Raw genomic sequence first — 12,515 nt, forward strand, 5'->3', positions numbered from 1 at the left:
ACATATATTGAAGCATGGCTCTACTTTGAAAAGTGACGACTAAAAATTGAATCTTTCAATGTCTATTCAGAGTCATAGCTAATGACTTCATCAATTAAAATAAGCCTTTGCTACTTTTATTCCTGCACTGGAGAACAGGTATATCTGTGGGAGAGAGCAACTCTATTCTGGATGTCACATCATTAACAGAATTGCTGTCCTTATGATGTATTACTTTGAACACCCCAACGTATACTACGAATTTTACACACACTGGTAAAAATGGTCCCTGCCCCAAAGATCTTACAATCTGACGTATAATAAAAAGCTTACCATCTTGTTAACTATGTCCCGAGTGGAGAATCTTTATTGCTAGTGATGCGTAAGGCAGAAAAACCCAGCTTGCCTTTCACATTTCTTGCTGTGTTTGCAGCACTGGCAGTTAGAAAAATACATCCTTTTATTTGTAAACTAAACAGGATTATATATGGAGTCATTTGGAACCCCATGATGCTATTTTGTAAACGTTGCTTTTTGTAGTAGAAGCACATTTTAACCAGTAATATTTGCGGCCATATTCTAGTTGGTAACAACCACATGCACAGACTCTCCCTTAATGCCCAGAATATTTTTTCTTTAAATTTTCAGTTAGTTCAAAAATGGATCATTTACAGCTGTGAGTTTATTATTCCTTAACTAATGAAATAATACTGTTACTACCTCTACATTCATTAAGGTGACTGTTTCCAAAATCAAAACCTGGGACACTTTTATGAGAACAAGTAGTTAGGATTGCAAAATACCTGTTCCACTGCACCATTTTATTCCTGGTAAGTACAGAGCAAATTCTGTTTGGAACAGTAATATATCTTGAACAAACGTCGTATAGTTATTAAAAAATGTTTGGATCGATGAAAGGAAAAAAACAGGACATTTCAGATGTTCCAAAAGAAGTTTTTGGGACATATCAGATGAAAAACCAGAACATATGGCCTCTCTATTAGTACAATACAAAATAATATTTGCCTTTTTAATCACAAGATGGTGACAGGTCTTGAGTGATATTACATAGTACCATGTAATGGACTGAACAAATTAGCAAACAGATAGAGGAGAGGAATCTATTTACTATTTTGTACACACACACACACTCTCTCTCTCTCTGACAGATCCCTGGTGAACAATTAGTTCATTTCTGTTCAACCTCCCCCTCTTCTTTCACAGGTGCTCTAGGGAAGTGCTACAAGAAGGTTGCTTGAGAAACTAGTAGGGAGACAGAAAATGGCTTTGGGAAGGGTTGAATCCTAAGCTGGGGAGTTTTTCTGTTTATGATTATTTACATTTTTGTTATAAACCTTATGGAAAAAATCTTGCAATGGACAATTTTTTCTGCAGATTCATTTCACTATCTTACTCACTCCTTTAGGACTATATAAAATCACATGGAATGGTAACACTTTCATCTGGAAAGCCAATTCAGCAAGGTACGTAAGCACATGCCTAAGTTTAAACCACATGTATGCAGTGAAGAAGAGCAGAGCATACAACATATGGTTTAAACTTAGGCACATGTTGAAAGCTTGTCCCTCTCACCAACAGAAGTTGGTCCAATTAAAGATATTACCTCACCCACCTTGTCTCTCCAAACTACATGAGTAGTTCCATGTCTCCAATAGAACTACTCCCATTATTAAAGTTAGGTATGTGCTTCAGTAACCTTGCTGAATTGGGTCTGAGAAAGATATCAGACAAACTCAGCAGTTGTATTAAAGGCAAGTTGAAGAGTCCTAAAAATTGAAAACCTGATCTTGGTCAATGACTGTACTTAAAAGGAACATATTGGGCCTGATTGTGTTTACACAGGATGACAGGAGAGGAGCTCAGTTTGATAAGGTAATAATCCAGGGGTCCAATATCTGTTCCCATTTAAATCAACATCTGAACTCATTATCTTGAACGAAATTAGGATTCCACCAGCTCCTACGTGCTTGATTCAACTCCTATGAAAGTCAGTGGGAGCTGAATCAGATAAATGTGTAATCAGAAGTTTCACTCATTTTAATCAAAATCAGTAGAAGCAATATCTCCTGGGGATTGTAAAGATGCATATTCAGTAGCAGGGCAGCACCATGTTAAATAGAGATTTGATGTATTAAATTACTGCATAGTGTTTCTCTAAACAAAAACTCACTGTTGTAATGAATATCATTTTGTCACTGACAGATATATATATATGTATATAGCAATGATTTGGAAACCTGTTAAAACTTGCTAAATAAATAGAAAAAAAAATTGAGACTATTGATAGTGTAATAAAGCTATGCTTCCTCTAGCTCCAATAAGATGTCAATAGAACCACTGTGATTCTTGAGCTATTCAAGACACTTCAACTAAGTTATTTTTTACCATTTTCTTTTATGGGGGATGGAATGTGAATTCATCTATGTGCAACGTTTCAACATGGACTGATTGTAATTAGCTGAGAAAGCTTGGAAGTTGGCGGTTAAAATGAAAATGGCATGCTTGAATGTTCCATATACCTTTAAGAATCCTTAGGAATTTCTTGAGATCCCGTTGTTGCCGAAGAAGCTGGAAGACAAAATACAAACAGCTGGAAATATTTCTGTTCAGTGGTTTAACAGTGTAGCTACAGAGTAAAGCAAACCCTATTTTAGAAATAAGAGTAGTACTTTGGGTTCATGGGTTGAAATTTTCAAAGACATCTAGGGGATTTGGACACATATTGGTCATTAACTTTATTTTGTTTCTAATTTTAATGGAAGATGTGTTTAAATCCTCTAGACTGCTCAACCATGACCCATTCCTTCTAGTTTAGTTGTATCGTATTACCACTTAAGATAAATGAGAAAATAAAAGTACCATAACTGTATTAAACATTACATTGCTTATAAACAATAATAAAATACCACCTTTAGAATATTGGTCTTTTCATCAACTTCATGTCAGAAGATTCCTCCTTTCAAATTCAGTTAGTCTAAAAAATCTTTATCACGGCATGTGACAAAAGTGGAAGTTTTCTTTAGGCAGTAACTTTTCCATCAAATAATTTTGCTACCTATCATGAGACAATTGCAGTATGGTCCCCGCAAAAAGCCCTGTACGTTTAACATTAGCCAAAGCTTAATAAACGCTATTTTCAATGTGTGGTGATGATTTAAAAATTAAATTATTAACCTACAAAAGACATTTTAAAATGTATGGTATATTCGTTAGCACACATATGACTCCACTTAATTTTTCTATACAATAGTGCAGCTAACCCAGAGCAAACAGCCATGACTTTATTTTAGAAATAAAACATTTTAGATTAGACAGTACTCTGCACCTTCTGAATCCTGCCTAGACTCATCCTCTACAGCCTCCTGGTTCCTTGAGGATGTGTCAGACATCTCTTGAGCTGCTGAGGCTGTTCCTTCTTGAATACTGTCTACGTTGTCCTCATGAGCAGAAGCTGCTGCAACATCCAAGTCTTCACCCACAACTTCTGGGAATTAGAGAGATAATTGTATTTTCTTTTTTCTCCATTTGCCAGTATAAATGAAACCCCATATGAGCCCCAATTCAATAAGCATGGTTCTAATTTTAAGCATGAGCTGTTGAAGTAAATAAGACTATTAAAGTACTTAAAGTTTAAGCATGTGCATTAGCGTTTGCAGGACTGGAATTTAAGATACTATCCACTGTTTTTTGATGAATCCTCCTACCCTTAGGGCAGAGAATTATAAACATTAACTATTTTGCTATTTATAATATTTTTCTAGCCTGAGGTGTGTACTTTTGAGAAAGTGTCTCCTGGCTGGTCATTTTTATATTTTATTTTAAAAATTTTCTAACCCACATTGCACAATGCTGATACTTAATTTGGGTGTAGAAGGTTCAGTGCAAACTGGGTGGGATAGGATAATCTATTGTTTGGGGATTATATACAATGTATTTATGGAAAAATGAAGATACTGTTGAGCAGTTCTTCATGTAAAACTAGCCCTGTTAACAGCATGCTTGGGTGATTGGTTTGAGATCTGCCATAGCGTGAGTGCTATTTAACCTTACTTGATGGGCTGTATCCTTTGCCTCTTTCGGGCTTGTCCACATGGAGACTTACTACAAGGCAAGCCAGGGTGTAAACATACAGCACACCAGCCTGTCAAGCACTAAATCACCATGTGGACCCTGATGCCATGCACTGAAAGTTCTGTCGTGCGCTTTGACCTACTGTTTGAAACAGCAGTACATCAGTGTGTACTATGGAACTTAATTAAACACCAAGGCCAAGACGTTTAACAAAATAAGCTCTAAGGGCAAAAGACCCACCATTAAACTCAGCAGTATAAGCTAACTTGAAACACCTTAATTCACTGTATTGACTCTGACGCTGCACCCCATAATGCTTTATGGAAATATGCTTATGAAAGTAAATATAACTGGAATATGTTTGATACTAGATAGGCCATGTAATGTATCTCTGCAAAGGTTATGATCTACTGAATATATTCATCCTATTTGTATGCGTGTATCATTTTTGTACTCAAAGTTATGCATATTGGCTGTGTACTTGTTTGATTTTAAGTAGTCTTAGTAAGGCATTTGGTCAGCTTCTTTAGAAAGGAATTTTCAAATGGGGCTTCATTAAGTGCCCAATCAAGAAACACTTAACAGACAATGGATCTTGGAAGACTCCAATCCACATAAGAAGTCTACCTAAGGATGTTCAAGGTAGCATGTGAACAATGGCTGCTATCTGTAAGTTCTGAGTCATGCATGGACATGTGACTTGCCCATGTGACTCCAAAACTCCATTTTGTAGCTGGATTCTAAACGGGGAAGGGAGGGGTGTCCACCCACAAGAGAAAGTCTATTTAAATCCCTGGGAGACCCCTACATTTAGTTTTCAGCTGGCTCAAGAGATAGCCTCTCCACCCGCAAAGGATACCTGAAAGAAACTGGAACAAAGGACAGTAACCATGGGGGCATGAGTGATTGCTGGACCCAGACTAGAAGGAGGCTAGTCTGTAAAATAAATTTATTGGAACATCTCTGAGGGTGAGATTTCATCCATAATCACTTTCTTACTTTATTAGGCATAGACTTGCATGTTTTATTTTGTTTTGTATGGTAATTAACTTTGTTCTGTTTGTTATTACTTGGAACCACTTAAATCCTACTTTTTGTATTTAATAAAATCACTTTTTACATATTAATTAACCCTGAGTATAGATTTAATACTTGGGGGTGGGGGGAACAGCTGTGCATACCTCTCTATTAGCATTATAGAGGGCGAACAATTTATGAGTTTATCCTGTATAAGCTTTATACAGGGTAAAACAGGTTTATTTGGGGTTTATACCCCATTGGGAGCTGGGCATCTGAGTGTTAGAGACAGGAACACTTCTTAAGCTGTTTTCAGTTAAGCCTGCAGCCGTTGGGGGACATGGTTCAGACCTGGGTCTGGGTTTGCAGCAGGCTAGTGTGTCTGGCTCAAACTAGGTAGGGTTCTGAAGTCCCAAGCTGCCAGGGAAAATGGACTTAGAGGTAGTCTCAACACATCAGTTGGCAGTCCCAAGGGGGTTTCTGTGATCCCACCCGTCACATTGACACCTTAAATGAAAAGGTTCATTATGGAAAATGGGAATGCCAGATTGCTGAAAGGTAAAGTATGTTTAAAGCTCAAGAGCCTTGTGTCTTTTCCCCTCCGTCTCCATCCCCTTCCCTATGGGCTCATCCCCAGAATGAAAAAATACATGTAACCACTCCAGAATGCCATGACTTATCTCCCTAGTCTCTTACTAAGACTTTTTCTCCCACATGAAACTTATTGAATTTCATCCTATTTACTTTAGACCATTTCTCCAGTTTGTCCAGATCATTTTGAATGACTTTGAATTACTTCAGGTCATTTAGAATGGGCATCTATTGCAATCATAGATGTCCCAAAAACTGGCTAGCCTTGGCTATGTGGATTCATTGCCACTGCATAGGGTGCTGTCAAGGCTGATGCCCCACTCTGGCAGTTCGAGTGCAGAAGGTGGAGGCCCGCAAGGATTCTAAAAATTAATAGGTTTCAGACTAGCAGCCGTGTTAGTCTGTATCCGCAAAAAGAACAGGAGTACTTGTGGCACCTTAGAGACTAACAAATTTATTTGAGCATAAACTTTTGTGGGCTACAGCCCACTTCATCAGATGCATGTAGTGGAAAATACAGTAGGAAGATTATATATATACACAGAGAACATGAAACAATGGGTGTTACCATACACACTATAAGGAGAGTGATCAGTTAAAGTGAGCTATTATCAGCAGGAGAGAAAAAGAACTGTTTGTAGTGGTAATGAAAATGGCCCGTTTCAGGCAATTGACAAGGAGATGTAAGGAACTGTAGGAGGGGGAAAAATAAGCATGGGGAAAATAGTTTTACTTTGTGTAATGGCCACCATCAAATTAGGCTTGAATAAAGACTGGGAGTGGATGGGCCATTAAACAAAGTAAAACTATTTCCCCCATGCTTATTCCCTCCCTCCCCTCTTCCCCCCAATTCCTTACATCTCCTTGTCAATTGCTGGAAATGGGCCATTTTCATTACCACTACATACAGTTCTTTTTCTCTCCTGCTGATAATAGCTCACCTTAACTGATCACTCTCCTTATAGTGTGTATGGTAACACCCATTGTTTCATGTTCTCTGTGTATATATATATCTTCCTACTGTATTTTCCACTACATGCATCTGATGAAGTGAGCTGTAGCCTACGAAAGCTTATGCTCAAATAAATTTGTTAGTCTCTAAGGTGCCACAAGTACTCCTGTTCTTTTTTTAAAAATTAATATTGGCCTCTCCAGGCTTGTATTAAACTCCCAAGGTTACAGCTTCTCTCTGACCTTGGATGGGGAAATACTGCCACCACCCAAATGCAAAACCCCTTGGAACCCAGAAAGGCGCACTTGGGAATTCCTTCCTGTGGGGTACCCTCAAGTCCTTTCACCCCCCCTCCGGGGAAGAGCTGAGAAAGAAAAAAAAGGAAATTAGCCATTGCCCCCAGCTAATTAAACAACATATGCACAAACCTCTTAGGACACCAAAAATCCAATCCTGTTCTTAAAAAAGGTAAATTTTATTAAAAACAAAAAGAAAGAAAATACATCTGGAATTTAGGCTTTGCTAGATTAAAAAACCCACTTACAAAAATTAACATCAAGAATAACTTTCTTGAGGTCCAGCTTAAAGGTTACAAGCAAAACAAAAGCATTTGGGGTTAGCACAGAGGAGTCCACAACAAGCCAATAAGAAATAAACAGAAATAAACCTAATTGCGTCTTTCTAGACATTTTCTAATTTATGAGAAGGTTTTAGGTATGATCTGATGGTTTCCATACCTGACAAAATGCTTCTTAGAACATAGTTCCAGCCTCGTCTCTGCTCTGTTCCCTCTCTCCGGAGAACAACAGCAGAACAAAGGGAAGTTTTTCCCAATTTTAAAAAGTTCTAGCCCTCCCATTGGCTCTTTTGGTCAGGTGCCCACTCACTTCCCTTTACCTGTGGGCTTTTTAACCCTTTACAGGTAAAGCAAGTAGAGAACAGCTAATAAGAGGGATTTTATAGCTAACTGGTTGGTTGGGTGTCCATAAAAGGGAGCTTTTCTCCCCCTCCCTCCATTTATCACAGGTGCAAAGGCACATGTTTAGGCACATACTGACAATCTCATCAGTGTTTTCACCATTTCCTCTATTTGTGTATCAGTCCCTGGCCACCACACAAAACTCCTGCCCAGGACTTTCATTTTAACATTCCCAAATGGCTTTCATGTAACTCTTGGAATACATATGACCTGAGAGTCATAGAAGTAACCATGCTGGTGCCACAACTTAAGGAACCGTGATATATACTTTACTGTTCTTTTTAAGAAAAGAAAGCTGGGAAGAGTTGTTTGTAGGCATAAGTCCATTCATTCATTATAATGTCATATATTTCAGCGAGCAGTGGATCATTTTTTGTTTCATGTTGCACCACGGCCTTTGTCACTGTCCAGGGCTCAGTTTGTTCCATAGAAGTCATATCTACTGTCTCTGGTTCCACTTCAGTATCCTTATCTGCTATTGCCAATGGTAGCTGTGACAAGCAATCTGCATTGGTTCTTTGAATTCAGTATTGTAACAATGAGTGCCCAATGTATCCCATAGGTCTGTAACTCTGCTGCAGCCATTGCCAGTACTCCTTTCTTTGGGTTAAAAATTTAAAGCAGCAATTATGCTCTGTCTGTACCCAGAGTAAAATGTTTCCCATACAGATATTGGGAAAGTTTTTTTTAACTCCCCAGACTTCTCTGTCAAGTTCAGTATAGTTACATTTGACAGAGGTTAGAGATCTAGAAGCAAAGACAATAGGCCCTTCTGTACAACCTTCCATCACATGAAACTATTGCTCTTATTCCATGTTGGGAAATGTAACAAGCTAATGTTTTATGCAAAGATGCGTTGTGGTATGTAAAACCCTGTCAGATGCTAGTAGCTTATTGGCTTCATCAAAAGCCTTGGTTCAGCGTAGACCAATGACATTTCTGTCCATTATGTAACAGTTCATTCACAGAATGTAATGCTGTTACTGTGGTAGGCAAGAGCCTGTAGTAACAGGTAATCATTCACAGGAAGGAACGTAATCTAATCATGACATGTTTTTGTAGTTGTAGTGCCCGGATGAGTGCTTTTTGCTTTATTTTGCAATTCATGCAAACCATCTTTGTCAATGGTACAGCCACAATATGTAACAATCTTTGAAAAATTCACATTTTTCCTTGTTTTCTTTAAGGCCACACTCAGCCTTGCAAGTGGAGATTCTCAAGGTGTTCATCACTAGCTTCTGTGACCAATAAATCATCCAAATTAACACCGAGTGCCAGGAATACGCTGTAGTACCTGGTCCCTGGGCCACTGCCAAATAGTAGGTTTGGATGCAAGCCACACACTAACCTGTTATATTGAAATAAGCCCTTTCATGTGTTAATCACGAGGTTGTACTTACCACTGTGTTCAGTCTCCATTTGTAGATTGAGTTGGGCTAGGTTGATCTTGGAGAAATGCTTTCCACCAGCTAATGAGGCAAATATAGCTTCTATTTGCGATAAAGGATATTGATCCTCATGCAACACTGGGTTAGTGGTAACCTTGAAATCACTACCAGTAGGGACAGCCACATTCTTTTTCATTACTGGTACTATAGTGATGTTCTATTCTCTCCAGTTAATCTTGGAAATAGTTCCAGAGTCTGTAAATGCTGATGCTCCGTCTCTACTTTCGGCTACATTGCAAAAAATACTGGACAAGCTTGGTGAGATTTAGGAATTCCTCCTTCTTCAATATGAAACAAAGTTTTGCTTTCATCTGTTTTAAGGTTCTGATACCACCCTGAAAGACATCAGCTGCCTTGTCCAAAAGTTCACCTAATTTTTGTTTTGGGCTGGAGTTTATAAAGTTAGGTTTGGTTTTGTTAAGCCTGCAGACAATTCAGGTGTTTCTAGACCAGCTGAATCTCTCTCAGCCATTCTCCATCAATAATACATAGGGTGACCAGACAGCAAGTGTGAAAAATCGAGACAGGGTGGGAGGTAATAGGGGCCTATATAAGACAAAACCCCAAATATCATGACTGTCCCTAATACAGCAGCCCTTCACTTCACAACATAAAGGTTTAGCACATACTTTTATAGTAAAAGGTTACTTTTACTGTAATAACACCCAGGGAAGCAAGGATTTCCCCTGCATATGTTTTTAGTAGCAGTGAGTTTTCCACAACTTTACCTCTCAGTAGCATGTGATAATCCTACAGGAACTGCAGACCCTATTTTAAGGTTTAAAATGGAGCTTATTCGTTCCACTTGTAATGAAATCCAAATGACACTTCATTTGTCTTAACCAGGCCTGCACAACTCGTAAAGCGGCAAGGGCCACATTACTCCAAAGAAAACAGCTGAGGGCCGAAACCACCCAGCCCCGCAGAAACACCACCCCCACAGCACCTCCCTGCCCCGTGAAAACACCCCACTCCAGCACCGCCCAGCCCTGCAGAAACAAACCCTCCTTCCCCAGCGCTGCCCCACCAAAACAGCTGTGGGCCAAAAAGGAAGGTTGGGGGTGGGGAGGTGATACTTGATTTTAAATCAACCAGGGGCTTCCAGCTGAAGAGGTGGCTGGGAGCCCTCAGGGGCAAATTAAAGGGCCCAGGGTTCCGGTGGCTGGGGCAGGGATTTAAAGGGCCCAGAGCTCCTGCCGCTGAGGGGAGCCCGAGCCCTTTAAATCCCAGCCCCAGCCCATCCGCTGAAGCCACAGACGGGATTCAAAGGGCCCAGAGCCTTTGACTCCCGGCCATGGCTGAGATTTAAAGGGCTCTGGGCTCCCCGCCGCTGCAGGCAGCGCAGAGCCCTTTGATTCCCAGCCGTGGCTGGGATTTAAAGGGCTCTGGGCTCCCTGCCGCTGCGGGCAGCCCAGAACCCTTTGACTCCCGGCCGCGGCTGAGATTTAAAGGGCTCTGGGCTCCCTGCCGCTGCGGGCAGCCCAGAACCCTTTGACTCCCGGCCGCGGCTGAGATTTAAAGGGCTCTGGGCTCCCCGCCACTGCAGGCAGCGCAGAGCCCTTTGATTCCCGGCCGCTGCTGGGATTTAAAGGGCTCTGGGCTCCCCGCGGCTGCCGGCAGCCTAGAGCCCTTTGAATCCAGGCTGTGGCCGGGATTCAAAGGGCTCTGGGCTGCCTGCAGAGCGCCATGTGCGGGGGATTTAGAATTCCCCTGCAGGCCGCACAGTGAGGCTCCGCGCGCCGCATGTTGTGCAGGCCTGGTCTTAACAGTTGTAGAGATGCTGTAACATTCTCTGTGGACTCTATATCAGTGGTTCTCTAACTTTTGTACTGGTGACCCCTTTCACACAGCAAGCCTCTGAGTGCGCCCCCCCTTATAAATTAAAAACACTTTTTTATATACTTAACACCATTATAAATGCTGGAGGCAAAGCCTGGTTTGGGGTGGAGGCCGACAGCTTGCGACCCCTCATGTAATAACCTTGTGACCCCCCTGAGAGGTCCCAACCCCCAGTTTGAGAACCCCTGCTCTATATTGTCATCTGCCAGCTGATGACTTTGAAATCCTCTGATACTGCCCTTTGGGGGGGGGAAGGGGTGATTATGCTTTTCCCCCAACCTGCACATTTTTTGCCTGCACCCCAATTTCTTCCAGTTTCTACAGATTGTTCCCTTAAACTAACAGTCATTTGCATTGTAAGACTGTTTCCCACCGTGAAAGAACACAGGCTTTGAGCATTTGCTGTGTTGTGCTTTCTGTGTGACCCTCTGTTTATTTGTTGCCCATATCATGTGATGCTGTTACAGCTCCATGACATCTTTGAGAGCTGTCTTCAGCAATTTCTAGCATGTTTTAGAGTCAAATTAACCTTGGTCAACTAGTGTTTTTGGATTTCTTCATTCTGAACATCACATACAGTACTATCAGCTCCCTTAATTCATTATTTACAATCTTCCCAAACTGACAGTGCTTTGTTAGTTTCCTTAATCCAGCCTCACATTCAGAAATTGTTTCATTTTCTTCTTGAATCAGTTTATAAAAGCAGAAACACTCTGCAATCACCAGTGGCTTTGGGGTGGGGTGATTTGATGGAGTTTCCACAATCTCAGCAAATGTTTTGTCCTTGAGTTTAACAGGACCTGTTAGCTTACATGGCAGATTGTAAAATTTTAGCCCTCCATTACACTCCATAGAATTGCCACCTGTTTTCCCATCAGGTATTTCATCAGCTATCAGTATATTGGGCCAGTCCTCCACTGAGCTATCAAAGAAGTCCGTTTCCCCCAAACAGCCAGATATTTCAATTTTTCTCAGAGTGAGCAATTAACTCACTGTCCCAGCAGCTGCAGTTTCCTTCTCAGTTTCATTACTTACTAGGCCCCTGTAGTCACACTTTGTTTCACTGTATTCCTGGACTAGGGGCCTGTCCTCATCCCCAATTGACTGGTGTGCTTCAAAGAACAGAATGTAATCTGAAGGCACCACAGGACTCAGTGGGGTCCAAGTATCTGTTTACTAACGACAAACAAGGCCTACCTACTTCTACACATGGCTGCTCAGTCTGGCAGGGTTCCAGTGGCTTTTAAAACACACAAGATAGTGAGGGCCATTAGAGTGCTCAAACTTTTTTAAGGGATATCTACTTTGTTCCTCTACAGTATTTCACAATTTAACTAAACTCCTAAACTAAGCTAGTTGCTTACATATCACACTGCTGACATCTAATGAAGATATTTTCTGCACCTTTTAAAGGCAATTATAGGCACTGTTGACTAAGAGAGACACAATTTTTTTGTTGTATTATTGTCCGTGCCAAGGACGGCTCTATGTATTTTGCTGCCCCAAGCACGGCGGTCAGGCTGCCTTCGGCGGTGTGCCTGCAGGAGGTCCCCGGTCCCACGCCTTTGGCGTACCCGCCACCGAATTGCCACCGAATTCGTGGGACCGGTGGACCTCC

General features: G+C 41.0%; 1 protein-coding gene across 4 annotated transcripts in view; it reads right to left on the minus strand.

The window, feature by feature from the left end:
- Positions 1-12,515, minus strand: part of LOC123371482 (mitochondria localized glutamic acid rich protein) — a 42,669-nt gene that overhangs the window by 6,022 nt on the left and 24,132 nt on the right. For 2 of the 4 annotated variants that reach the window (XM_045019160.1, XM_045019159.1), the window contains exons 5-6: positions 3,326-3,484; positions 2,520-2,568 (exon numbers count right to left, since the gene is read on the minus strand). In XM_045019160.1, coding sequence (XP_044875095.1) covers positions 2,522-2,568; positions 3,326-3,484 — 206 coding nt within the window. In that variant the 3' untranslated portion in view covers positions 2,520-2,521. Of the gene's footprint in view, positions 1-1,583; positions 1,980-2,519; positions 2,569-3,325; positions 3,485-12,515 lie in introns of those variants that run through there. The other 2 variants (XM_045019161.1, XM_045019162.1) reach the window with 2 other exon arrangements.

Source organism: Mauremys mutica, chromosome 5 (genome assembly GCF_020497125.1).
Source record: "Mauremys mutica isolate MM-2020 ecotype Southern chromosome 5, ASM2049712v1, whole genome shotgun sequence".
NCBI classification, from domain to species: Eukaryota; Metazoa; Chordata; order Testudines; family Geoemydidae; genus Mauremys; species Mauremys mutica.